At 37.7% G+C, this 22,821-nt stretch overlaps 3 protein-coding genes across 4 annotated transcripts in view; all 3 read right to left on the minus strand.

Moving 5' to 3' along the window:
- The window catches only part of eif2ak2 (eukaryotic translation initiation factor 2-alpha kinase 2), a 30,769-nt gene extending 12,087 nt beyond the window's left edge, over window positions 1-18,682 (minus strand). The window contains exons 1-19 of one of the 2 annotated variants that reach the window (XM_067609698.1): window positions 18,382-18,678; window positions 15,512-15,638; window positions 15,230-15,384; window positions 15,019-15,142; window positions 14,753-14,826; window positions 14,456-14,605; window positions 14,232-14,364; window positions 13,356-13,417; window positions 13,180-13,270; window positions 12,806-12,837; window positions 12,675-12,717; window positions 12,493-12,572; window positions 12,229-12,348; window positions 12,010-12,138; window positions 11,695-11,911; window positions 11,465-11,608; window positions 11,202-11,303; window positions 10,864-10,926; window positions 9,972-10,511 (exon numbers count right to left, since the gene is read on the minus strand). In XM_067609698.1, coding sequence (XP_067465799.1) covers window positions 10,374-10,511; window positions 10,864-10,926; window positions 11,202-11,303; window positions 11,465-11,608; window positions 11,695-11,911; window positions 12,010-12,138; window positions 12,229-12,348; window positions 12,493-12,572; window positions 12,675-12,717; window positions 12,806-12,837; window positions 13,180-13,270; window positions 13,356-13,417; window positions 14,232-14,364; window positions 14,456-14,605; window positions 14,753-14,826; window positions 15,019-15,142; window positions 15,230-15,384; window positions 15,512-15,638; window positions 18,382-18,491 — 2,094 coding nt within the window. In that variant the 5' untranslated portion in view covers window positions 18,492-18,678 and the 3' untranslated portion in view covers window positions 9,972-10,373. Of the gene's footprint in view, window positions 1-9,971; window positions 10,512-10,863; window positions 10,927-11,201; window positions 11,304-11,464; window positions 11,609-11,694; window positions 11,912-12,009; window positions 12,139-12,228; window positions 12,349-12,492; window positions 12,573-12,674; window positions 12,718-12,805; window positions 12,838-13,179; window positions 13,271-13,355; window positions 13,418-14,231; window positions 14,365-14,455; window positions 14,606-14,752; window positions 14,827-15,018; window positions 15,143-15,229; window positions 15,385-15,511; window positions 15,639-18,381 lie in introns of those variants that run through there. The other variant, XM_067609699.1, reaches the window with a different exon arrangement.
- Window positions 241-8,475, minus strand: LOC137196810 (interferon-induced, double-stranded RNA-activated protein kinase-like). The gene is made up of 17 exons (XM_067609700.1): window positions 8,140-8,475; window positions 6,580-6,712; window positions 6,386-6,459; window positions 6,159-6,308; window positions 5,888-6,020; window positions 5,520-5,575; window positions 5,339-5,429; window positions 4,595-4,659; window positions 4,428-4,491; window positions 4,098-4,150; window positions 3,861-3,980; window positions 3,630-3,758; window positions 3,344-3,539; window positions 2,233-2,370; window positions 1,671-1,772; window positions 1,264-1,326; window positions 241-917 (listed from the first exon to the last, which is right to left on the minus strand). Exons 1-17 carry the CDS (start codon window positions 8,244-8,246, stop codon window positions 780-782), a joined length of 1,812 nt encoding a protein of 603 aa, XP_067465801.1. The 5' UTR covers window positions 8,247-8,475; the 3' UTR covers window positions 241-779.
- Window positions 18,683-19,806: 1,124 nt separating the features above from the next.
- On the minus strand, window positions 19,807-22,817 carry gpatch11 (G patch domain containing 11). The gene is made up of 8 exons (XM_067609705.1): window positions 22,652-22,817; window positions 22,056-22,282; window positions 21,920-21,961; window positions 21,708-21,828; window positions 21,315-21,405; window positions 21,092-21,202; window positions 20,821-20,902; window positions 19,807-20,744 (listed from the first exon to the last, which is right to left on the minus strand). The coding sequence occupies exons 1-8, from the start codon at window positions 22,699-22,701 to the stop codon at window positions 20,689-20,691; spliced, it is 780 nt and encodes a 259-aa protein (XP_067465806.1). The 5' UTR covers window positions 22,702-22,817; the 3' UTR covers window positions 19,807-20,688.
- Between the last annotated feature and the right edge of the window lie 4 nt (window positions 22,818-22,821).

Genomic DNA, 22,821 nt, shown 5'->3' on the forward strand with positions numbered 1-22,821 from the left:
CAGTGCAAATGAAATGTATTCAAACATATTCACTACATCTTATTAACTTGTGACAGTTAACCATCCTGCCACTATGCTTAGCATCTGTGACTCTTGCTTGGTTCCTCCTCACCCAGAGGATGGCTCTGACAGATGTCCATCATCCCTGGGCTATGGATACCTTCAGCAGGAACTCAGGTAATGCTTGTACTAATTGCAGCTGCATGAGAGGGCTTCAGCGTTGTCTACATATACAGTATAGACTGAAAGAAAATACAATTTTACACCAGATAACCACTGATTTATTTTCCAACCCAACATATTTAATACAAGGCAAAAGATGTAATGTGACATCACTTTAAACACATGTAACAATTTCCACCCTCGAATAAAATGTCATATGCTGTACTCCAGAAATTACTTGGTTCATGATCACTTGTGACAAAAGTTCAACAGATGTGAATACACACAACAATTTTTAAATTCATGATATAATTACATTTTATGTTTTATTCCATGATTATTAAACACATAATGTTAGGTTCATTTTTCCATTATGCACCACATACAAAGGGGCTGCCCTGTTGATGACCTTTTCACCCTTATTGTGCACGAATGTGAGGCCTTGTGAAGTGCTTTGTACGGATCTCAAGTGAAAGCGCTTTATAAGTGCAGTTCATCACCGTTTTCCTACATAATCATAATAATAACTGTATATCAAATAATTGCATTAAATTCCAGAAATCTGAAGAGACAGATTCCCACACACTCCTATGACTTATCACAAGTCCTTGTGATAATCAGATGGTTTTGTTTTCCCGATGCACATTCTTTTGTGTGTTCAATATCTGAGCCCACTTCTCCAGCTCTGCCTTCAGTGTACTCGCTTCAGGTCGGTCCTCTGGCTTCTCACAGAGCATTGACGTAATTATTTGATTCTGCAAAAAACAACAAAAATAACTGAAATCTTTTTACTAATAATAATATATGCTGTCATACTGCAATGTTCCGAAAGCTCCACTCTGCAGTTTCCACACATGAACTTTATTCAGGCAACTGACCAATGAAAGTCTTTTGAAAGTGACATTGATATCTTCTCATAATCTCATCTCTATTGCTTGATATTTGACATTATTCACATGCAAATAGTTGCAGCCCTGATTTTGACTCCTCATTTTTTGAGGCTTCACAGATGGAATATAAAACAGTACTGTTTCATGTAGTAAGTAAATCAGTTAGCATCCTGTAATAATATGAATATAACAGAAAAATATGGCAATCTACCTCCACGTGAAAAGCCCGTGAAAACTCCGTGGGGAACTTCTGACTTCTGATTTTGGGCCAAATCTGGTATTCATGCAGTGATGAAAGGATGAAAGAACATGTTAGTTATCCTGAAATAAACTAATAATTTGTATTATGCAAACTTTGCAAATAAATACAAGAAAGATTAAACAAGTCACATTAAAAGATGAACAATAAAGTGCCATCTTAACTGCTATCTACACTTTTGATTCATATTACAGTATACCGAAAAGAAATCAACTACTGGCACTTAGCAGGTTTCCTATTTCTATGTAATAGATATGGCCCCATACAGTATATTGTGTTAACATTACTATGGCAAGTAACAGGTAAATCTTAAATTAAGTATACAGCATAATGTGACATTTTGTCCATGAAAAACTCACCGCTGCTCTTTCAGAGCCAGTAGAGAATTTCCAAAGGAGTTCAAAGTAAATCAACCCCAAAGCAAATATGTCCACTTTTCGGTCATAGGTTGTCTCCTTCCTCTGTGATGTGAATAAAAACACAGTATTGATGAAAGGCACTTCAGCAGCCAAATGTTTCCCCTTAACCATCATGATAGTTTAACTAGTTATGCTCATCAGGTAAATGAAGCTTCCGTTTTTACTGCTTAAATTTAAAAATAATGTTCTATTGGCATAAAAGCTGTAACCTGTTGTCTGTAAGCAACACTAAAATAATTACAAAGATAAAGATGATGGAAAAATATGTCACTACTGTTGAAAATGGATTATATCATCACCCAGCATATTTTACATGGTAATTCTGTCGGTTAGAAAATGCTCTTCCCTCCAGGATATCTGAAATTTTGATGTATACTGTTTGATTTACAACTCTCACTGCCAACAGTTAAGACAGGTGAGGCTAAGCTCAGTGGTCTACCGTAGTTAGTTAAAACAATTACACAGAGTAATGAAAATTTATTGTGATTATCGACCATCTCACTTGTTCAGGAGCCATGTAAGGTGGAGTTCCTCTGTACTCTGTTCTCTCTATCATAGCATCGTCATCATTATCTTTGGTGACCAGACCAAAGTCCCCAATCTTCACTTCTCCATCGGGTCCAAACATGATGTTTGCAGGCTAACCATTGAAAAGGAAAAACAGAAATGAAAACAAATTAACATCTAGCTCCTTGTGTGATGGGCAGTAATAGATGAAATAGTAAACTTTGAGCTTCAAATGGATTTTGAAAATGTGCTTGAGGTTGAAACCAGCATCAAATCTAAACTACATGTGGCTTTTTGGGGGAAGGGCTGTTTTGTTCAATTTGATTAGATAAATGATCAGTCAACTGGCTTATGTTTATCTAGTTGATCATTTACAGGTAAAAATACTTAATTAATGTCACATTATCCTCTTTCAGTGCCACTTTTTAATGTCTTATGAAATTTTCTGTTTTTAGATATTCCTGCATCTCTTTTTTACTGCAGACCCAAAGAGCAATGCGTAAAATGGTATGTCAGTGTGTAATTTGTTCATTTTATTATGACTCTACTCTAAATCTAATGTAAATCTCATCCACTTACAGGTAATAGTATGTCCTAGAGTTTCAAGTCCTGATGGTCTAAATTCTGTTGGAAGCTCTCTCCATCCTACCCGGAATAATATCCTGACTATTATTAAATAGTGGCCTTAAAAATGACCAGACTTGAGGATGATAAGTCTAGAAAGTGTCATGGCCATTTCAGACTATGGATTTATGTCACAAAGATTCACAGGTTGACAGTTTGAAAATATGACTTCAGCAAATTCTTGTGGGTTTAAAACCATCTGCCTGACTGTCTGCGGTCTCCACATTAGTACTGTGCTGCAATGGCAGACAATTAACTAACAGAGAACTTTGGTCACAACAGCAAAAGTCTAAGTTGAATTGAACTATGAAAGCGGCAGCACATTGCCACCTCCTCTTGGGTTCTTGGTGGGGATGGATCTATCCTGATACTTAAAATAACCTCAACATGTGTTCATTAAAAAATGGTGGTGTGGGACAAAAGTCTAGTATCTAGTGCTTTAGACCTAAAGTTACATCCAGATAGCTCCTGTTTCGTCTCACCTTGAGGTCCCTGTGGATGAGCATCTTGGAGTGAATGTATCCAACACCACTGACTATTTGCTGAGTAATGCTTAGACTTTCTTCTCTTCTCTTGGAGTCTTGCAGGGACTGAGTGTTCTTCTCATCAATCCAGTGCTTTAGTGTTTTGTCATCACATATCTCCATTTGAATATAGAGGAACAATGAATTATCTTTTCTAGAAAAGAAAGAAGAGAGAAAGCGTTTTAATTACTAACCTTTAACTTGAATAAAAAGTTAAGATGTAAGGTAAGTTCATGCAACTTACTCAACAGGTCTGTAATGATCAGTGTCGTCATCCCATTTGTATCCAGACTTCTCCACCCAAACTGTGTGGTATCGAACAATATTTGGGTGGTGGAGGTCTGATAATGCCGCCACCTCTCGAAGACATTTTCTAATCCAAAGAATAACAACAACATCCATCAATAAACAAAGTACTTGCATAAACACTGTTCATGATACAATTTAGACTGGAACTTTGTCACTGCATACTTACTCTTCCCATTGGACAACTTTTACAGCATAATCCTTTTTCGGCAGTTTATGTCTTGCTTTGAACACACAACCAAAGGCCCCATGGCCAAGACATTTTATGATATCAAAATCTGGTTTAAACCTGTTGAGATTAAAGCTATTGTTTAGGCGAAAGGTAAAAAACAAAAGAAACAACAAAAAATGTTCTTGATTACACATAATTTATTGGGGCACAGATATAAGACCATAGCAGCCATACCTTGGCTGGATTGATGTCTCATTCAGACTTCCTCCACTGTTCTTGTCTTTGACCTTAGCAAATAAAACAGATTACAGATTTAAGTGCTGAACCCTGCTCTGATTATTAAATTGTGTACTCTTTACGTTCTAAGACATATGAGTAGTACGCCTCGTCAAAACAGTCATGTAGTATATATTGTTGATATTTACTACCTCCATAGGCTGGGTAAAGTTGTCACTGGTATACAACAAATATGCCACTACCCATGTGCAGAACAAGCAGAATATAAAAGGTGAATTTTTCTCTTAACTATCACAGTTTTTTAAGATTGTGAGAAACGTAACAGACCTGATCCTTGGAAGAGTTTGATGAATCACTAGATGATATGGAGTCACTTGTACCCGTTGACATGCTTTGTGGTGATGCAAGAGAGGAGAATATAGAGGCATGAGTCCACCTTTTTCAGAATTGAGCTCTACAATCTGCTTTGACACTAGTATCATTAAGTGCCTTACAATGAAGTTGGTGTTGACCACTTGCTTGATGCATCACTTTCAGAAGCAGTTGACCTGGAGGACATCTAAAATGCAAAAAAGTAATAATTTAGTTGTTAAAATGTGGCATGTTCTAAAGAAAATTATGAAGCCTTGTTGGCTGTTTCCTCCCTGCAATATTCAAAACTCATTCGCTGGCCAAATAGTGCTGAATACAGTATGTCCATATGTTGTTGTATAGTTTTTATTGAAGAACAGCACCAATAATGAAAGAAACACATTGGCTCTCCTATAATTTTTGCCCAAAAAATCATCCTGCCAGTTCCCCAGTGGAAAGGTTTTAATGCAAAGCAGCAGCAGGACATGTTTGGTTTGCATCAGCAGTAACTTAACACAGCTGTGATACAACTGAAAGCGACCAGTAAATGGTAAAATAAGGCCGATACTGTATCAAAATGTAGGAGTGACACTGAGCTCCAAACTATGTCATGGTCTGGCTTGGCATGGTGCAGCTAAAGCGGACCGACCAGGGCCCATGCAAGAACCCGATTATTTACACCTGACCAATTGCTGTAGAAAGCCTGTGTGGCTGTTAGATTGATGGTTTCGGAAATGCATAGAAATTTGGCAACACAGACCTAAACAAAACTTTCTTGCTCTAACAATTCTACTGCTAGTGAGTTGCACTGTTTAAATATTATCCCTTATGAGTACAGATCTTTGGTTTAACTATTACAGATTTTTTATGATTATGAGAGAACAGACCTGAGCATTGGAAGGGCTTGATGAATTGAAGAATATTATTGAGTCACTTGTACTCATTGGCATGCTTTGTGATGATGGTTCCTGGGATTCCCTGGGGGAATACAATGAGAGACATGAGTATCGCTTTCTTAGTATTTAACTCTATGATCTGCTCTCCTACTAATGACAAAAATTGCCTTACATTGTAGATGATGGTGTTGAAAACTCATCCTCGGACACCGTTGACTTGACAGACACCTAAAATGCACAGAACAAAAATGTTTAATATAATGTCTTTTCTCAACATGGTGGCTCCAGTCCCCCAAAAAACAACAAACACAACACAAACAAACAAAATAGGATTGCCTGGAACAAAAAGACAAAAGAAAAGAGGAGAAGAAAACACCTTGTTTGAATGTTTTATGATAAGGGCTAAAGCAGGTAAGCAGTGGTGAATATGGTCCCCGTGAGCAGTAAATTTTGAGGCAGAGGCATCAGGAAAAATCTGCAGTTAAACTATTCTACTGAACTATATTTGATAACATAACGGGAGTAGAAAAAATTAAATACCTTGCTGTCATAGTCGGACTGTTCTTGAAGAGCAGTCCAGGCCAACTGAGCTGCCTTTTGTTTGGCTTCCTTGGCAGTCTTACCCTCACCCACAGGGTATTCCTTTTTGTCAATCATCAAGTTGTAGAAAAATCTGAGTGATGTTTTGAAAAGGAGGAAATTGTTAAGATCATTGTGTTAAGATTTTAATATTGTTTACAACTGAATATCAATTGACAGCATAGAGTATTTGTGCTGTCTACTCAGGTCACAGAGGTTTGGCCATACTCACCGAGGCTTATGAGGTGGGCCAGATCTCCCCTTCGCAGTGAAGGTATGGGAGCGGTTTGTTTTCTGACAGTAGTTGTTGATAATTCCTATGAAATTTGTCTCTTGAAAGCTTTTATCTTCAGAGTTCACACTCAGGCCTCTTGTCTTATTACTGTAATAAACAAATAACATTACAAACTGAAGAAAACATCAAAATTAAACAATGCATTCCCAGTGTGATTTACTCACCACATGTCCAAAACATGTTGATTTAGATCCTCCTTTTGTTGACCTGATGCACAGTTGTAATTTGCATCTGCAGTCTGGAAAATAGAAAAAAGTAAATATACATCAAGGACACATGTGCCAAAAATTGGTCTTTTACTTTTATATATCTACAAACCAGCATGCTCGAGTTAAGCAAAAAGGAACCATAATCTTACTGAGTCAACTGGATCCTGTTGTTTGTTCAAGGATTTCAGCGCATTTTCAGCTGCATTTTGTTTGGCTTCCTTCTTGGTCTTCCCCACACCCTCAGGATAGAATGTGTCATTAAGGACTACCCTCTGGGTAAATCTGTAGAGGAATAGTCAAAACTTTCTTATATATATGTATGTGTGTATATGTATATGAATTGATTTGAGATGATGTTGGTAGTGGAGTGCATATAATGACATGAATCTGCACACTACCATATTCAGCCTCTAGGATGTAATACATGAACTTTTTGAATAGTGATTATAAATCATAGAAAATGTTACAGAGTACATTTATTCAAACCCTTTACTTAAGTACAGTTTTTTTTTTTTTTTTTTTTTAAATCAAAGTTTGTTTGGTTGTAATAGTTCTGTTGTTCCACAAGTCATGTGGAGTAAAGTTACACGTAAAATAACTTCTAGCAGTGTAGTACTTGTTTAGGAAATTCTGAAAACTTAATGGGCAGTTTTGAATTGTAAAATAGAATCTTAACAAAAGATCCAGCTCTCCAATTTTCTTAAATATGTTTCTTTGGATATAACATCATTTAGACTCAGACTGTGAAATAAAGGATTTTATCCTATTTAGTTTAAACACCCCAACCATAGACTAAAACTCAGACTTCCTTTTGTTATATTCTTTGACCAGCTAGGATTTCTTAGGGTAATGAGGTCTGTTTCACCACATAAAATAACAAATTATTGAGTTGGCCTTTTAAATTGTTTAAGGAGCAACATGTGACATGGATACACTTGTTTTGATATACCCTCAGATTTAGTTAACAAGCTTCTTTCTCTCTGTTTAATTTTACTTTTCCTACTTTGTCTTTTTTTCTTAATCTGAAAAGGTAAAAATTATTTCCCCAGTTCAACCTGTCTGTCACCAGGCTCAGCTTTTTCTTTGCATCATCCAATGAATTTGAAGGATATGTAGGCTAATTCTGCATTTTCCTGCAATGATAATTTCAGTTTACCAGTACTACGATTCCTTTTATTGTTTACATATTTGAGATTTTTTTTACGTGTTAGCATCTGTGTTTAACTTGAACGCTTCCTTATTTTGAATATTTGACATGTTAATTCTGTGACAGAGGGATTTTACTGGTTTACAAAATCCACTGAATTAACAAATTGCTTTTATATTTCCAAACATTTTGGATATGCTTGTGGTGTTAATAATGATAGACTAATCATGCTGATACGGAAATAACACATTTTGAGATACCTTAACCAATAATGTAACACTGATGAACACCTGATGAGTTGAACATTGTATAAATTAAAGAGGTGGATAGATATCCTCCAGTAATCAACAATGTTTGTGGTTACACTTAGACTGTCATAACAGTCAGTTGGTTGTCTCTAACCTACAAGTAGTTTCGTGGTATTCTAGGCGTTTTCTGATATTAAGTTATGCCATAATGACTTGCTGTTTTTTTAATGTTATTCAATTTTAGTAGAGTACGAATACGACACAATACATTGGAAATGTAAATCCAAAGGTAATTAGAAAATAACATAACTCACACGCTGTCATGGGGAGGGCCAACAGAACCGAGGTCCTCAAATCGCAGCACTGAGCTTGATTTTTGTGCATAGTTGTGTAAAATAGCTACGTAGTTTCCAGACGCCATCAAATATGTCCAAACAGTCGGAATTTGAGCTCAAATTACATACAACTGTGATAAAAATGGCACAAAGTTCGCAGTGGTTCTCTCTTTTCCTCTTCCAGCTTCACTCTGCTGTGCTCTCTTCCCATTCCGCTGAGTAATACCAATAAGTCTCGATTTCCCCGTAAGTCATTCACGTCCGCACTATCGAAACTGAAAACAACTCAAACGCATTGGTAGCCGGGTCGTTACTGCGCATGTCAGACAACCGCAAAATTACCTGGTTCGGTTCCAGACAGGGACCCTCGTGACATGTTTCTCTCCTTGTTGGCTACACTCTCTCCAAACGCTTCCCAGGCGGCATTCAGAGAACGTCAGGGGGGCATTTGTGTGTGTCTGTTATTAGTGCCAGTTTCATCCTACATGCGAATGCACATTTTCACAATTTTATCATTAGACTTCAGGCTTTTCCTATGTTTTTTCACAGTGTTGTCAAGTTTACAAGGAAAGCCTACAGTCACATTTCTGTATTGGGGCTCTGAGCGCTTCCAAAACGCGGGTGACCTACGCTCAAGACTGTGCCTGAACGCCTCCTGTGTAGATACGCCGAGCCATTTTTTTTTCCAGGATGGCAGTCATGACCCGCCCTACTCTGCCTCTGATTGGCTGGTACTCGTTGCCTTCATTGGTTGGGTTGGCTGGGATTTAGGCATAACGCCTGGGACAGACCGGATGCGTGAACCTCAGCAGTACGTGTGCGTCGTTAAACTGCAGCGTACACACTGGAAGCGTGTCTGCTGCGGTGCTTCTGCTATTGGCAGCCCTATCTTTCTATCGTGTTCCCTGTCTATTTCTGCTGAGAACCGCGCGCGTCACGCGGCGAAAACCCACTGGGATGCACTGTACCATGCTGTATTACTCAGAACCCTCAACACTGATTGAATACAATATCTTAACTACTGTAATCAATAAAGTAATTCCTGAGAATTTTCTGTTTTTTATTCTCTTAAGCCCACTACAGTGCCAACAACACTGCCAGCATCTCCACAGAGCACACAGAAAATTTGAGGTAGTTAGACAGAACACTTCTGCCATAAACTGCAAATGCAGCTACTCTAATATTATAAATCACAAAATACCTATTGCTATCACTGGGAAGATGGCAGGAGCTCCTTGCATCTGTGATAGTTTCCATTGATGTTTACATAACTGTTGACAACCCACATAAGATTTGATTTTGCCCTCTTCTTAGCTCCTGACATTCATGTAAAACTGAATTTGTAGGGCGGTCCTTTCAATCTACTTGAATATTAATATGTCTGTTTCTGACCTCCTAAGTGGCTACTAAGGTTGATGCCAAACCTACAAGTAAACATTACATTTTGCATATGACATAAAATACTTCTTCATCCACCTTGACCTTGAAAGAAAATACTCAAGTGCGATTCCTCACAAATACAAATCTTCATATTGTATATGAACACAGTTGTCTTGCACTTTAGGAATTAATAACAAAACCATTAAGTACAAATATTAAGTACATAAAAGTAATTTTCTGGAATTATGGCACATCCCCTGACTCAGAGTTGATAACATTCCAATACAGACTAATTTGAACGTAAAAATGAAGCAGATCACCAGTAGAGCACTCCAAAGTATCCAGCAGCACCCACTACAATGAACAAATTGTACAGAATACAACCACAGTACATCAATGAACTGCACAGCAGTTGAATGATCATTACACCCTAGTTGACAATTGTTTTATTTTCCAAATAAGCCTCTTCATTATGAAGCTAAGGCTGTAATGGCACATCACTTTGAATTCATTAAACAATTTCAATCATAATTTCAATACCAGTTGACAAAGTAATTTCCCATGACATAATTGTTTGTTAAAAGTGAATAATGACACAATTTTAATTTAATGTTGCTTTCAGTTATATAAAATGAGTGAGGTTTCTTGTTCATCATGATCATAATAAATTATGTCACATCAGTTCATAAAAAACAGTTATTAAAAAAAGACACTCTCCTTAGCATTCAATAACATCCAAGTACATGTAAAGTGGAATATGGTGCTGAATAAACAGTCATGCATGTGACGACTGGCATTTTTTTTCCTTTTGTTTGAATATTTTCTTGTAATAATCAAACAGTCCTACTGTCGCGACTTGTGTTTTTTAGCATCATAAATGTATGAGTGTACTCCTCCAAATCAGTCTTTAATTTAGTTGCTTCAGGTCGATCTTCTGGCTTCACACACAGCGCTGACTTTATAATTTGTCTCTGCAACATAACAACAAAAAGAACAGCCATTGAGATCTCTGTAATATAAATAAGTCATGTCAGTGTTTCTGAAGCCCTTGTCTACATTACATTACCTAACAGACTAAATATTTTCCCCTGCCATCTGTTGTGATTGTTTGAAATTGATATATCTTTTATCATTCACATGCAAACATCAACGGTCCTGTTTTGGCTCCTCAGCCTTTGTGGCTTCACAGATGAACTGTTCTAACAGTGCAAACTCCTGTACCTCAGCCTCACTACTGCCCTGTTGATGACCATCACAACTGACTGCCACCCTACGCAAAACACTATTTCATGTGTCAAGTGCATTGAGAAGATGCTGATGTACCTCATGGGGGAAATTGTGTGAAAACCCTTGAGGAAAGTTCTGGTTTCTGGCACCATCCCAGATCTGGAATTCAAACAGTGATAAAAGGGTGGAAGAACATGTAATTAGCATGATACTATTAACAAGCTGTCCGATTGGCCTTTAGCATGGAAGACATTAGACGTTAATGTTATTACAAACACTTGTGCTTTTCCTGCTATGAAAAGTCAAAATGCTCTGTTGAAATATGCAAGTAATATCTGATAAACTGGCTGGAACTTTACCTATTTTTTAAACAAACTTGAAGCAATTTATTAGTAAACAATTATTGATGTAATATGATGTGTGTCTGAACTCACTGCTTTTCTTTGTTTGTCAGCAGGGAGGTTCCAGAGGAGTTCAAAATATATCAAACCCAGAGCAAATATGTCCACTTTCCGGTCGTAAGTGTTCCTGGTCTTCTGTTATAAAAAAAAAAAATTATATTAACAAAAGGCACTTCAGCCCTACAGCATCATTAGTGGTTGAAATCTCCAGGTACATTATTAATGGCTTTCTTTGATAACCAATATTCAATAATACAGAAGCATCTGAAGTAAATGTAAACAATGGAGGGTCTAACCTGCTCAGGAGCCATGTAGGATGGGGTTCCTTTGTACACTGTTCTCTCCAGCAGGTTTTCAGCATCGTCATCATTCTCGGCAGTGACCAGACCAAAGTCCCCAATCTTCACTTCTCCATCGCGCCCAAACATGATATTGGCAGGCTAACCAGAGGAAAGAAACACAAACATGTAACTCCATGACAGATGTGTAGTAATAAATGACAATCTTGTCTACTTCATCGTCTCACCTTCAGGTCTCTGTGGATGAGCATCTTGGAGTGAATGTACTCAACTCCACTGACTATCTGCAGTGCAATAGTTAGACTGTCTTCTCTTCTCTTGGAGTCTCGCAGAGATTTCCTCACATTCTGTGTATTCTTCTCATCTATCCACACTCTGAGTGTTTTGGTGTCACATAACTCCATCTGAATATAGAGGAACTTTGAAGATGAATTACCAGTAGACCTAGGGAAGTAAGAAAATAAAATAGTGAAATGACATACCTTCATTTTTAGTAAAGAAGTATAGTTAAGTTAGGATTTTATTAAGTGGATGAGACTTACTGGGAAGTGCTGCAATTCTCAGCTGCAGTGTCCCACTGGTATCCTGTGTCTTCCATCCAACATGTGTAGTATCGAACAATGTTACTATGGTGGAGGTCTGATAATGCCCCCACCTCTCGTAAAGCTTTTCTGATCAAAAGAAGTTTAAGAAAATGAATAAATAAAAACATTATACAGTCCTCATTTTAAAAAAAAAACTTAATTTAATACTTGACTTACTCTTTGCAGCGGACAATCTTTATTGCAAAATACCTCCCCAGTAGTTTCTGTTTTGCCTTGAAAACACGACCAAAGGCTCCTTTGCCCAGACAATCTATGGACTCAAATTCTGCTGTAAACCTGTTGAAAGTATTGTTGAATCAAATAGTTGAAAATATGAAAATGCATCTGTGGTTGTGTATAAATAGACAACACACAAACTAAAGCCTGCAGAAGTACTTAAAACATGCAACTAATGTTATTAAATGTTATAATTTTCCATACCTTGAAATTACTGACGGGGTTGATGTTTTCGCACTCGGACTATTTCCTATATTCTTGTCATTGAAATTGGCCATTATATCCTTAATGAATAAAACAAAGTCATGATATCAAGATTAAAAAGTTTAACAAAAGCAAATGAAAAATCATGTTAAGTTACATGATTATCCACAGGCTTACTTTACCTCTTTGCTGTTTCTGCGGGCATTTTGGAAAATTGCTGCAATTCTAACAAGACAAGAAAAATTATAATCAGCAATAACATGTGAAAAATTATGTACTGTAGCTTTACAGTGGGTCTCAAAAGATGGCTTACTTTCTTTTGGGCTTCACATCAGGACTTTGATCCTTTGTAATGGAAAGTAGGAAAACATATTTAAACATACATACATACAGTCCCCCTTGACTTCTCAGCAATTTCTCAGGAATTACAGACAAACTCTTGCTCTTGTAATACTATTGCTGACTTGTTTACTATCTCCAAAAACATGTGCAACTCACAGGGATTACTAAAAAACATTCTGGTAACATTCTGTAAGTCATATTTCAGTAATCAAGACCGGTTGAGTAATTCTGGTTTTACCTTAAAAGGTAAATTAAAGGAACTTGATATAACTAGCTGCAATAGACAGAGCATCACAAACAGAGGAACCATGATGGTATAAAAGGATTACATACAAAATAACAGACCTGAATCTTGGGAGAGTTTGATGAATTGGCGAAAACAACTGGGTTACTTGTAGTCGCTGGCAAGCTTTCTGATTTTGCATCACGGGACTTCCTTAGAGAATACAATGAGACACATTAGTAGAATATTCTCAACATCAAACTTAACCATCTGTTATGCTACTAGGTCAGTGCCTTACTGAGTGCTTGGTGTTGTGGGTAGCTTCGCTAGCGCACCATCATCAGCTAAGAAGAAAGATACCTGAAAGCACAAAGGAAATGTTTGCTGTTACATAGTAGCATGTTTTGTATTAATTGATTTTCCCTGGCATGGGGTGCAACATCAATGTGATTTTTTTTTTTTTTTTACTTAAAGGGAACCATTTTCATGTTTTCTGAAACAAAAGATGTTCAAAAGAACCTCACTTGGTAACCTGCTGTTACCACAGTGTGACTGTAGCCAGAAATGTATAAATCTCTTTTTAAAAAGGTATGCTATGCAGGACTTGTCAGTTAGTGTTTGTAAACACACAGCATTTCAAGTTGGCCCCTCCTCCCCAGCTTAACTACAGTGAGAGAGAGAGAGAGAGAGGAAGGTGTCGCATTGCTGGATTTGGTGTGAATGAAGAGCTTCATCCTGTCCGCTGTTGCCTCTCTGCTCTGCGTGTGTGTAGCTCAGCCCCCCTCAGTCAAGCGGACACACAGACCTGCAGCTCTTTATACATCCATGACACACAGACAGAGAGCAGAGCGGAGTCCCGACGAGTCCCGACCTCACACCCTGCATGCTGTTATAGGCTGAGGGCTACACACCCACTGCCCAAAGGTTGATGCCCAAAAACGTCCTGAACACAGCAAAATAATAATAAAATACAAGTAGAGGGCAGGATCTCTGCAGGGGTGCCAGATGCACAGACCAACTATTTATTCATTGAATTAAAATGTGCTGTATCGGGATAGGTATCGTTATCATGATATGAAATTACCTATTTTGGGATATGAGACTTTGGTCATAGCGCCCAGCCCTAATTAAAACTATATTTTATTATATTAAAACAACAGAAAATATTGAATACCTTGCTATCCCAGTCTGACTGTTCTTGAAGAGCAGACCAGGCCAGCTGAGATGCTTTTTGTTTGGCGTCCTTGATAGTCTTACCCTCACCCACAGGGTAGTCCTTGTCGTTGATCACCAACTTGTAGAAAAATCTGTGTAGGCAGGAAGAAAATATTTTCAGATTTCCCTCTCATATCTATCATGCAGTGTCTATTCAGGTCTCAGAGGTTTGGTCATACTCACTGAGGGTTATGAGGGGGGCCACATCTCTTCTCTTCAATGAATGTATGGGAGCGAGCTGTTTTCTGACAATAGTGGTTGACCATTCCGATGAAATTTGTCTCTATAAAGCTTTTGTCCTCTGTCTTCACGCTCAAGTTCTTTATCTTATCACTGTAATACAGAGACAAAACAGATACTTATTAAAACCTTTTAATAATCAAACAGAGCAAAAACAAAATGTTACTTTGTGCAATGTTTCACGGTGGTGAAGAATGAAACAAAAATGAAACAACACGTTGTCAATGAACTTGTGCTCACCAGATCTCAGACACATTTTGATTCAGATCCTCCTTTTGATTACTTGTTGTGCTGCTTGATTTCTCATCTCCAGTCTTGAAAACAAAAAAGTATGATTTCATAACAATGAAATGATTGGAGTGTGGCCTGTGGGACATTTGGAAAAGCATCTTGCACATTTGTGACAATATTATTACAATCAAGGAGAGGAATTTCAATTCTTTCCATGAATTTTTACTAATTTGTTGGCCTATAATAGAGACAAACTAGTGTGTATTACTACTCACATCTGTAGTTTTACTACCACATATCTCATGATATACAAGCTTGGCTGCTTCCTCCTTAGCTTCCCTCTTTGTTTTCCCATAGGCAGCTGGGTACTCCTTATCGTCAACCATGAACCTACAACATCTAAAACCATAAAAACTTTTGTTTAATGTATTTTCCAATGGTGACTAAACAGCTACACATACATTTGGATGCACTGTTAAGACTTACTGCGTGGCATCATGAGGCCCTGGTCTTGTTGACTCCACAGCCTTTATCAGCACCCTTTTCCTCTGGCCATATTCATTGAGCCAACATATATAGTTGATGGTAGTGACACTTGCCTGATGAACTGGTGCTGCAGTAACTTCTGCTACAGTTTCTGTCTGTCAGGAAAATAACAAATATACATCAAGAAGACATACAGTGTGTTGTGAATTGGGATTTTACATATTACAGAAATACAAAAATTCACACAGGCAGTAAGTCAAGAAAGCGGTAAAATAATCTTACAGAGTCAACCGGTTCCTCCAACAAGCCTTTTAGAGCATTTTTTGCTGCATTGTGTTTAGCTTCCTTCTTGTTCTTCCCCACACCATCAGGATACGCCTTACCATTCAGGACTGCTCTTAGGGTAAATCTAAGAAATTATAAAGAAAAACAGGACAGTCAATACTCAGAATCGTTTTTGAAGTGGTCATGTCAAGTGGATATCTGTACTATACATTTACTGCCAGATTGACAACTTACTGCTAACCTTTTCCTCTGCTCCGCTCGCATTCACCGTCACTTTTCTGCCACTCACTCTCTCACTCACCCACTCACTTGCTACGCACACTCCTTATGCCCTGTACTATTCCTTAAAAAGAGCTACGCTTCCAAGAGTTTCACAGACAACAACACAGACGTTGACTCATGTTTCAGAGCAGCGCTGCACAGAGCCCCCCCCCAATGCTGTTGATTTCCAAATTAATGGATATTTGGCATTATTTTTGGCATTACAAAAAATATTCTTTTGGTCTAGTGGGGGTTTTTGTTGGCCTAGCGGCCCACCAGACCTGTACTACTATAGGGGAAACACTGGCCAGTATAAACAGGAGGAACGATTATGACAAGAAAAACCTGTTTCAATTTTCATTTGGGCACCTCACTGTTGTTTTAAGACAGACCCAAAAAATTGTGAACTGTCCTTAAACAGTTGCAACAGAAGGTATACACCTGCCTCTTTGTGCTTACAAATATCAACAGATACTTGTGGATATTTTGAGCGATGGTCAGCACCTCAGTGGAGAAAAGCGCGCACAAGCCTTTGATGTCTTAAAGCTGAAAATGTTTATTGAAGTACTTGGCCGAGGAGAATTGAAATAGCGAGCATCGAAGTCATCTGCAACTCGAATGCTGTCTCTTTTTGTTCTGCCCCTTGGAGGTCTGAGTCTTAGTCTTTAACCCAAGCAGATCAGCCTACAATATGAAAAATTAGTCTAATTGATTCACTAGTTTCTAAACAAGGAACTGCAGTTTACCTGTGTCAGTTCAGGTCACGATGCATGGAATTTCAGCAGATATTTGGTTTGAATGTCTGACTGTGTGAATAGAATCTACTGATTCTATTGAATCAATGCTGATTTACCCTCTATGAGAGAGGTTTCTGCTTTCCCCAAACATCACAGACAGCTGGAGTTTCAAGGAGAGGAGAGAATGTCCCCTTCCTGCTTAAGAATTACAGTGTGACCTCAAGGCCCAGACTTGACCCAGTGTAACCCAATTTGTAACCCCTAAAGGTGGAAAATTCCATAACAATACTGATACTGAATGCTATCACCATTCCTTCACTGTGACTGAGCTATAGTTGAATTCCAACTTTCCTCATGAAAACAGTCCCAGAAAGGCTTCCTGGACTGTAAATTTTGTCCTATGAGTCAAAGCAGGGCACTGCAGCTATGACATGGGACAAGTTAATCAGTTGAAGGAGAGTAAATATGCACATCATGTAGGTGCAAGGCTATAAAAAACAGCATCAATTGATGATCTGAGTAGGATCGAAACATTGTCCTATCTAATTAAATTTTAATCAGACTGGAGTAAGTGTGCAGGCGTTCTTACTTTTTCATTGATGGGACAAATTTATTCCATATTCCTCAGTTTTTTCCCAACACTGTATGCAGGAAACAATAATATCTCCAGGGTGTGGTTTGTGAAAAAATCTGCCAGAATTAAATCTCCAAACGCTCCTTTCAGTAATGTGGATACTCAGCTAGATGTGCCAATACACTTCATGTCATTCTTGCAAGTCACTGTTAAATTCAGCTTTATGCGCAGCAAACGTCAATATTGAGTAGAAAATAATCACAGCATGCATAACATGCTGTCATCATAAAAATAAATAGGCTACAACAGTGGTTCTCAAACTTTACATTTTTTGATTTGTTTTTAGATTTTGTCCGAGGGTCCCCCTTCTGATAAGATTTTTGCTTTTAGATGTTTTAATTACATGGATGGATTTCAAGTGAAAATAAATTATTCATCTTTGTGCAGGGGACCCCTAGGATGCCCCCCAAGGACCCCTGAGGTTCCCCGGGCCCCACTTGAGAACCACTGGGCTACAATAAATGCCTACTTGTCAGACTAAGAAAACTCTATTTAATCTCTATTTTGATTACGGACTTCAGTCTTCTTTTTCTGCTGTCTTGTGGAGTGGTCATCCATAGTGTGTCGCCCATCATTTACCCCCGTCCATTTACTGCGTCATCACGTAGCCCAGACGCCGTGTTACACGTTTTCACGCGTAGTGACAGTGAATGTCCATTCCTGACTTTATTATTGTTTGCACTGATGTTCTCACGCTGCAGCACTTTACTTACATTTTATTAAATAGCCTATTTTTATTTTATATATGTTATATGGTCTATGCGTGAAGCAGCATGAATCACTATGAAGGGATACAAATAATTCAGCAGAGGCAGGGATATATAGACCAGAGGGGGGAAATCTCAAATTGAATATCTCAACAAATTATTTGAGGTCTACAATGTTAACTTAATATTGAGAGAAATGCGTGTGTGGTTTAAATGTGGTGACAAAGTGCATTGCTATGTGGAAAAATCACACTGGGAATGTAAACATTCCTGGAGACATTGAATGAACTGAAGGACCATGCAGAATGCACACATTTTCTTATTTTTCTACACACAAAACGGTTGCAATTTTGCAAATATACACATGGGAGCTTTACGGTTCAAAGTGCGTTTATGTTTGCATCTTAACTGGAAAGATCCCGGATTGACACCCATGGAAATACCACATCCTCCAGTTCAAAAATAGACTGCTGTTAAAACTGTGTTTTTGCAGGTCTTAAGACCCACCAGAGAATGTATTAAACTCACGTTTTAATGTGATCAGGGCCAACAGATCCGACGTCCTCATATTTCAGCTGCGACCGCGTCCTCTGTGCATACTCGTTTAGTTTAGCTACGTAGTTTCCCGTTTCCATCATAAACAACACAGCGGCCGGAATGCCGACTCAAATCACATAAAAATGGGAAAACAAGGTACAAATCTCAATATAGTGCATCTTTTCCATTTTCATCTTTACTATGCGTCCATGTCTGAAGACTTTCGATTCAGCCGTGCCCCTCCGCAAGTTTCGTTTTCTCGGTAAAACGTCATGCTCCAGAGTGGTGGCGCCTTCAAATGGCGTCCGAAATATCAAAACTGGTTCAGCAAACATGAACCAGCTGACAAGTGGAAGCGAAAATGTAACTCACCTAGGACAGTGTGGAAAAAGTCTCAGTGAAGTAAAAATGATGTGTTTGTTTTAGCTAACATCCATATTCTGTCAATAATCATTTTGATGGATTCTTAGATTTGAATTAACATTTGCTTGAATTTCATTAAAAGCAGCTGCAGTTAACTTTAAAACGTGTCTACCTGTTTTTCACCTGAACTAAATCGTTATTTTATTAGCTTGTTAAATAACTACAGTTCCTATAAGGTTTAAGTATCGCAACTGCAGCTAAGACTCATGGGAGCTGTAGTTGTTCAATGCTAATAATCGTTAAGTAGACGCTCGAAATGGTATTGTAAAGTAGTAGACGTATCCACGTTGGCCATTCGCAGTAGTAACTAAGTACATTTACTCAACTACTGTTTATTACAAGTACTGTCAATTTTAAGGTACTTATACTGTACTTGAGTATTTTCATTTTATGCTGCTTTATAGTTCTACTCCACTACATTTCAGAGAAAAAATATTGTACTTTGTACTCCACTACATTTATTCGACAGATTTAATTACTAGTTACTTTTACAGATAAAAATTTTTATATAAAATAACATAATGTTAAGCTTATAAATTAAGCTGCATTATTAAAGATTAAACCAGTGGTTCCCAAATGTTTTGGCTTGTGACCTCTTGTAAAAAAATAAGTGTAGTTGTGTCTCTTTGTGATATTTCAGATGTCTATGAGTTGTTTGCAGTTCCAGCAAAGAGACGTTTCCCCTCACATGGTTTCAAATAAATAACTATTTGAGACCCAGAGAGGTCAAACTCTCCAATATTTCACAAAAATGCAAAGATTGAAGAAAGGTTCTGAAACTTTAACCCACACGTATGAAGCAGAACTTTGCCTTCTCTTCTTTCCAACCCAATCTATCATCTCAAGACCCCTCAGATTTGTCTTATGCTCCTCACAAGGCAGTTTAAACTAGCTCCACCTCAAGCATCTACACCAATAAAATGCTGTTTATGCATTGACTCATCAGTATTAACAATGCACTTTGTTTGTATTTAACATATCAGTCACAGTTCGTTTTTCTGCAAAACAAGTACTTTTATTTTAATAGTTTAGTAAACTTAACTGGTAATACTTCTCTGCTTAAATGTAGGACTTTTACTTGGAAGTATTTTTACATTGTGGTATTGATTGACTTTCAGTTAAGAAAAGGATCTGAGTATTTCCTCCACCACTGGCCACTAGTTACCTCCATCACAGCTACTGAAATATGTGACCCTATCTCAAAATACTATGGGGGTCACAGTTTTAGGTAAAAGTGAACTATTATAGTATGTGACCCTATCTAAACGGGTTGTTGTTACCATTTTTGGTAACTTTTGTCAAAATCCTATTGAGTCTATAATCTATTAGTCTCTTTTAATATAATAATTTTTAGACCTAGAAAGTCACAACTGAGCACCACATACACAGAAAGGCAAAATGGCAGTATCATATTTACATTACATTATTTACATTTGTTAGGTAAATCAAACCCAACATCATTTAATGTAATATAAGTCGCTAAAAAAAAAAAAACAATGGTTAACGTAGAATTCTAAAAAAATGTAACAAATCATTGTACATCTATTCAAAATATAAATAATACAAAGCATCCTAAATTTTCCACAGGATTTCCAAATGAAAAAAAAAAAATTAAGAAAGTCCTCCACCAAACAGCATCAACAATGTCCTTCCAGAGATGGAGAGCAGATTCAAATGGGATGATGCTCAAAATCTGATCACTGTACTGCCTTAACTGCTTATTACAGCCTGTTGGGTGTGATGATAATGATAGTGTGATGAACCTGTTTCATGCTGTAATATGCACTCACTTAACATGTATAATGTTTCCACTGTCAAACACTTGTTACTGCTTTTTCACTCAGAACTACTGCACACATATATTTTTTATCAAGTTCATTCGTGGTCTGCTGCTGTATCCCCGGGACAGTTAGAGCACAAATCCTCTTCATCTGTCAAACAAGAAAACTGTATGTCAGCAAACGCAATAAAAGCAACATGAAGTAGCCACGTTGTCAACACTCTTACCATTATAGGTGGTCCCACACCATATGCAGTAAAAATGGACTCCACGTAAATAGGATGTCAGAATTTGCAGTTTGTCAAAGGACTGTAAGACAAAAGAATATAACAAATACATTGTAAGATTAATCTGAATTAATCACCACAAAATCCTACAAGATGCATTTATTGCACCATACACAAGTATATAAGCTATCCCCAACAACAAAACTGATTGGTTCATATAAAAGGATTACACATTACATCACTGAAAAAACAAGCTCAACTTGATACTGACGGTTAATTCCACAATCTCCTCTTCCTCCTCCTCTTCCTCCTCAACTTCTTCTTCCTCATCATCAGCCTCTGCTTTAGGCCAGTACCAGTCTTCCCTAGGGACTGTGACACCCTGAAATAAAAAAAACAAGTCAGCCAAAGGATTCACACTCTATACTGACCAGCAGTGAAATATCAAAACATGTTTTCTGATGAGCCTCTGCTATAGCCATAATTTCTCCAACCTTCTGACTGTCAAGCTGCTCACAGGCTCGCTGACTCCTTCTGAGATCTCCTTCAATCTTACGCTCTTCTCTCTCTGTCCTTACTCTTGACCTGGAATGAAGGAAACATGATAGCCCACACACACAGACTGTGAAACACTTGCATTATAATAAAAATGATGATATTAATAATAATACATTTAATTTGTACCACACTTTTCATTCATAGTGAAACTCAAAGTGCTATGGTATTTATAACATAGAACACACAACATAAAGAAATTAATAATAAAGAGTTCAGATGAAAAAGCCTTTCTGAATAGAAAGATTTTAGGTCTTTTTTAAAAGTAGTGTTTATAGTATGGGACAATGCTCATGGGCATAGGGTATCTCTTAGAAAGCTGCAAACTTCACCTAAAATCTTCCAGTGATTTGGTCTCATTCTGTTGTTTGGCTCGTACTTTCTGTCGATAATGTTCAAGTTCCTCCTCCGCTTTTCTCTTCTTCACCTCCTCCATTCCAATGCCACCTCTGTCTGAATCATTACAGAAAGAAAAGGTAAGCAATCAGTCGAATTACGCAGGTTGTTTCCAAATACACTTTAAATTTTAAAATGTATTCCTTACCGGTTTTGATATTTAATGGAATTGGATCAACTCTTCCTGCTCCTGCAGAGGTAACAGAGAGGATCATGAATACATGAAATAAATACAGTAACAGTTGAAAAATCAGTAAATCAAAGAGTAAAAGAAGAAAACTTGCCCTGCTTTCCGAGGCCTTGACCAGCTTTGTAACCCATTTTCTGCAGAAGTGCAAAGCCCTTGTTCTCATTGCTGATGGAGCTCTGTAAAGCTGCTTCTCGGCTGTCTTTCTCTTGCTCCTTGTAGGTCTTCTGGCGATTCCTGATGTTCTTCTCCTTTTGCTCTGCCTCCTTCTTCATTGCTTCTTTTACTCGCCTCACCATGCTGACACCTGGTTTCACATCTTGTCTGGCAGACAGAACAACATAGAAAATGTTATTTTGGGATAAGAAAACAATGATATTCAGTTAATGCGAGAGCAATGATTGTTAACTCCCACTTCTACATCTTCATAGCTGACACAACTTACTTTATTTGTTATCAGTGATATGATAATGTGTCAGATTTAGCCAAATGACTCATTTTTAAGTGCAGGCCATGGGTAGGGTGATATTATACATTAAAAAAACAACAAAATAGCATCAAAGGGCTCTTTTGAATTGGCCCGAATTAGCTTTTAACTTCATACAACATACAAAAGTACCAAAATGGTTCCCAATGTAGCAACCTCGATGCTTCGAGCTTTTAATACAAACACTAGCCACAAATAATGCTTACATTTTGCTGAGAAATGCGTCAGACATATAGTCCTCTTCCTCATCAGACATTTTGACCGCACAAAAGGGCAAGAATATAGAAAAGAACAGTTACAGCGACTTATAAACTATCCCGGTTGTGGGTTTATGTCTGCTTTGCTAATGTTTGGTTCGTTCAACGATATGTTCCGA

The sequence above is a fragment of the Thunnus thynnus genome, chromosome 14 (assembly GCF_963924715.1).
Source record: "Thunnus thynnus chromosome 14, fThuThy2.1, whole genome shotgun sequence".
In the NCBI taxonomy this organism is placed as follows: Eukaryota; Metazoa; Chordata; class Actinopteri; order Scombriformes; family Scombridae; genus Thunnus; species Thunnus thynnus.

Excerpts from the sequence above, each read along its gene's own strand:
- LOC137196810 (XM_067609700.1), bottom strand. The coding sequence starts at position 8,246 with ATGGCGTCTGGAAACTACGTAGCTATTTTACACAACTATGCACAAAAA. Across the intron at positions 6,021-6,158 it reads GGCCCACCTCATAAGCCTCG|ATTTTTCTACAACTTGATGA; the intron begins GTGAGTATGGCC and ends AACATCACTCAG. Across the intron at positions 3,981-4,097 it reads GAGACATCAATCCAGCCAAG|GTTTAAACCAGATTTTGATA; the intron begins GTATGGCTGCTA and ends TAATCTCAACAG.
- gpatch11 (XM_067609705.1), bottom strand. The coding sequence starts at position 22,701 with ATGTCTGATGAGGAAGAGGACTATATGTCTGACGCATTTCTCAGCAAA. Across the intron at positions 21,203-21,314 it reads AGCAGCTTGACAGTCAGAAG|GGTGTCACAGTCCCTAGGGA; the intron begins GTTGGAGAAATT and ends TTTTTATTTCAG. Across the intron at positions 20,903-21,091 it reads AGGAGATTGTGGAATTAACC|TCCTTTGACAAACTGCAAAT; the intron begins GTCAGTATCAAG and ends TTTGTCTTACAG.